The 3847-nt window shown below is 36.3% G+C and overlaps 1 protein-coding gene across 1 annotated transcript; it reads right to left on the reverse strand.

Moving 5' to 3' along the window:
• Positions 1-1191: 1191 nt before the first annotated feature.
• On the reverse strand, positions 1192-2436 carry LOC125212454 (nudix hydrolase 18, mitochondrial-like). Its single transcript, XM_048112632.1, has 5 exons — positions 2172-2436; positions 1964-2078; positions 1806-1889; positions 1609-1737; positions 1192-1519 (listed from the first exon to the last, which is right to left on the reverse strand). Exons 1-5 carry the CDS (start codon positions 2285-2287, stop codon positions 1403-1405), a joined length of 561 nt encoding a protein of 186 aa, XP_047968589.1. The 5' UTR covers positions 2288-2436; the 3' UTR covers positions 1192-1402.
• Positions 2437-3847: the final 1411 nt, after the last annotated feature.

Below are 3847 nucleotides of genomic sequence, written 5' to 3' on the forward strand. Positions count from 1 at the left end.
ACAGTCTTCACTTTGGGTTCACCCTTCTTGTGATGTATCTATCCTTCTGGGCATATGCATTCTGTACTTTGTCTCGCTTAGACAAGCTTTAGTTATTGCGCTTTAACTGATTTGGAGATTTAATTGTTTCATAGATTAATTACTCACTGCTTTTAATTAAATTGGAATATTTGAATACTTTTAAGGAAAAAATAATCAAGGGACTAACTATATCAGGCCTATATTATACACATTGATATTAATTCAATGGGCTATATTTAATTAAACAATCAACACTAATTTAATTCCAAGCCCACAACTTAAAATTACAGGCCCAAATCAAAATTTTCGCCCATCAAAGAATGTTTCTCGGCCAATTAGAATAAATTAAATCTTGGGCCTAAAATACTAAATTCAGTAAAAGCAAAATTTGAAGTCCTTGGTTCACGCCAGCCGGGTGATGGCATAAACTGGCTCATCCTAGTCATGGCACAAGAAAGTTTTATACGGAAAATGCAACTAGGTTAAGGATTTATCCATTGTAATAGATGTATCATGAGACCAAATATTTATGACATAAAATGAGCATTCCTTATTAGAGCATTAACATTTATCCTGTTAGATTGCTAACTATTTTAAATTGCTAATTGCTAACTGCTAACTATGTCAATAGTCTATGTTATAGATATCAATATAAAGACATTTGTATTTCAACAAAATTTAATTATTATACAAACGTCTTCGTCTTGACAAGTAAAAGTTTCGGTTGGAACAACAGAGCCATTATTCTATCATTCTCCCAGTCAATTTTCCATCATAACTTCTTTCAAAGAAATAGAAAAAACAGACAATAGTTCTTCATCACATTATCAGGATAACACAACTTACCACATAGAGGAACAAATCTTACATACTTTTGCTCATAATTGCAATAAAGAGTGTTGTAACGAACATAAATAAGAAGTTCATCATCACCAATTCAACATACACATTAGCAGTTTTTGTAAACTAAACTCCGTGAAAAGAGTTAACACAGGAGACCAAACTCATGAGCCGTTGTATTGGGGAAGGACGTGCTCAACGCGATTGTTAGCCCGAACATATGCATTGCTTTTATCACTGCCCTTGTCGTGATACTATATGCTACCAACAAGGACAATGATGATAGAGGATATAGTTCAATTACACTTGCTTTGATGAAGAAAGCCTCTCTAAGAGCCAATGTACATACCATAGAATCGGATTGTAAAGAAATAATGTCGTTCGATCAAATCTCGTTTCCTTAAAATAGAGCAAACACGAAGCATATCATCGAGAAAAAAGGGTGGGTTTTTAAAGAAAGCCTGATGCACTAGTTTGATAGACATATGAGCTTGATTCTATACAAGATTTAAAGACAATGAAACGAGAGTTAGCTCAGCTACTACAAGTTAGATTTCGTGTCTGCTTTCGCTTGTGCTGAAAGACGACCGACTAGCAACTCTAACGCCTCCTTCATCCACCAGTACTGGCAAACCTTCCTGGCTTCTCTCACACTAACCTGTTTAGTACATCCATTCCATTCATCATAAAAAGTTGTTTCAAAGAAGATACATGAACATTAACATGTTTAATTTAGTACATCCATACCCATAATCTTTGACGAACATCTTTCTCAGGCCAAAACTCGAGCTGCTCTTTCACAAGCAACGGAAACATGTGACCCTCATAGCTAGTCTCACTGCTTTTGCTCTTGAAATTCCACTTCCCCAGCTTACACTGAGCAATCCTCAACCATTTCAATCTAATATCCATTTTCGTATAATTTGATTAAGCGAAGAACTAACCTCAACATCTCCGACCACGCCTGCCTCCTCCACTGTCTCGCGCAGCGCAGCAGCCTCGATCGTTTCATCTATCTCCCACCCTCCCTGAGATCACAAGCTTCTCCAATTCAACATCAATTATATGATTAAATATTAGTAATTATGAATTGGTTAATTACCTTTGGAAACAACATCCCTTTCTCCTTTCTCTGAGAAGTGATGACGAGGACTTCGATTTCTTCCCCATCCACCACACACGGCGGCTTCTTCCCGCGGTATCTGTATGGAATGCATCTGCGTGATTACTACTGAGTCAGTTCCAATATAGCAGATAGGCATATATGATTATTGTATGTTCTTATATGCACAAAATAGAAAGAGGCTGACCCGACGACTTGGCGGTGGCCGAGAAAGTTGTAGCGCTGCATATGGCGGCCGGTGCGGGAGACAAGAGCAACCATGTGCTTGAGGTCCATGCTTGGTGGCTCTTGTTCTTTTCCCATTCCTTTCAACTATTAAAGTGTAAACCAAATTTAACTAACTAAATGATAACAACATGCATTTTGGGGCAACAAAAAGAGAAAGGAGGAAAGAAAATTGATGGTAATGAAGTTCGCAGAAGGCACAATATATTCAAGACAGGACAAGAAGACTTTGGCTTTCACATTTATTGTTTTACTCGGAGACCGTTGGATGATATAAAGACAGTTTTAAAGACGTCCCACCCACAAAACAAAAATAAAAAATAAATTACTCACGATAAAAAAACTCGAAATGAAAACTCTAACCCGATTGTTACGCTCACACACGTGTCAACTTCTGTTCATTCTTGCAGCGATTCAAAACATTTAGTCATTTTCAATATTCACAGAAAAATCACGTCATATAAATAATTCCACCCAGATCTTTTGTTCCCACGTGTATCGAGTACTATCTCCGTTCCATAGTAATAGAGACGTTTTTCCATTTCTTCCGTTCTATAGTAATAGAGTCATTTCCCCTTTTTAGTAAAAGTCAACACATTTTTCCACACCTACTTTACTCTCTCTTTACTTTTTTCTATCTTCATCTCTCTACCTTTTTCATTTTCCACTTTATTCTCTCGCTTACTTAACTCACTTAACACAATTTTTCTTAATCTCCGTGCTTGAAAAGTTTTGCCTCTATTATTATGGAACGGAAGGAGTACTTCTTCTCCTCAATGAAAGTAAATGTCAAAATTGGTCCTGAACATATGGTCATTTTACGTTTTTTGTCCTAAACATTATCTTTTGGATTTTTTAGTCCTGCACATTTTAATTCGGATCATAATTGGTCCTGCATATTTCAAATCGGATCACAATTAGTCATCCGTCAACATTTCCGTTAAAAACTAAAGGTCAACGAATTTAATCTCGATTTTGACCAAATTAAACTTTTAATTCTGATTTTTTACTCCCTAATTAATTCTCTAATTATTTTTATAAATATTCTTTTGATTGCTTGAATCAACAGATTGAAATCATAATGAAGAGTCTAGCTAAATCAACAGATTGAACAACAAAGTGAACTCACATAATTCATCGCCGATCTCTAATTTTCCTTCTAACTATAATTCCAATTTCTAAGCCAACTCTCTTTCATGTGTGAAGATTTATGCAAGAAACAAAAAAAAAAATTCCTATTTAATCCAATTTCTTTGTTTATGTGTAAATATAAATAAACTTTGATGCCATCCAATCGAAAAAGCAATGGAATTACAACAAGAACTACAAGAATTGGATTTGAAAATGGAGCATCAGTGCATCAACATCTCCCTCCCAGGAATATTAGAACGACTCAAGCTCCCCACAGTCGCCGCCGCCATCTTCACATCCTCCACCGGATTCCCTTTCGCCAGCTTCTTATACAGATAGCTCTCAAACGACATCATCTGCACATACTCCTTCCCGCACAGCTCCACCAACGACTCCAGCCCCGCGTTGCTCCCATAAAACACCCTCTGCAACACATCCAAGAATTGAGTCAAGTTTACATTAGGGAATATTTATAATCAGGGAGTAAAAAATCAGAATTAAAAGTTT

Source organism: Salvia hispanica, chromosome 1, assembly GCF_023119035.1.
Source record: "Salvia hispanica cultivar TCC Black 2014 chromosome 1, UniMelb_Shisp_WGS_1.0, whole genome shotgun sequence".
NCBI classification, from domain to species: Eukaryota; Viridiplantae; Streptophyta; class Magnoliopsida; order Lamiales; family Lamiaceae; genus Salvia; species Salvia hispanica.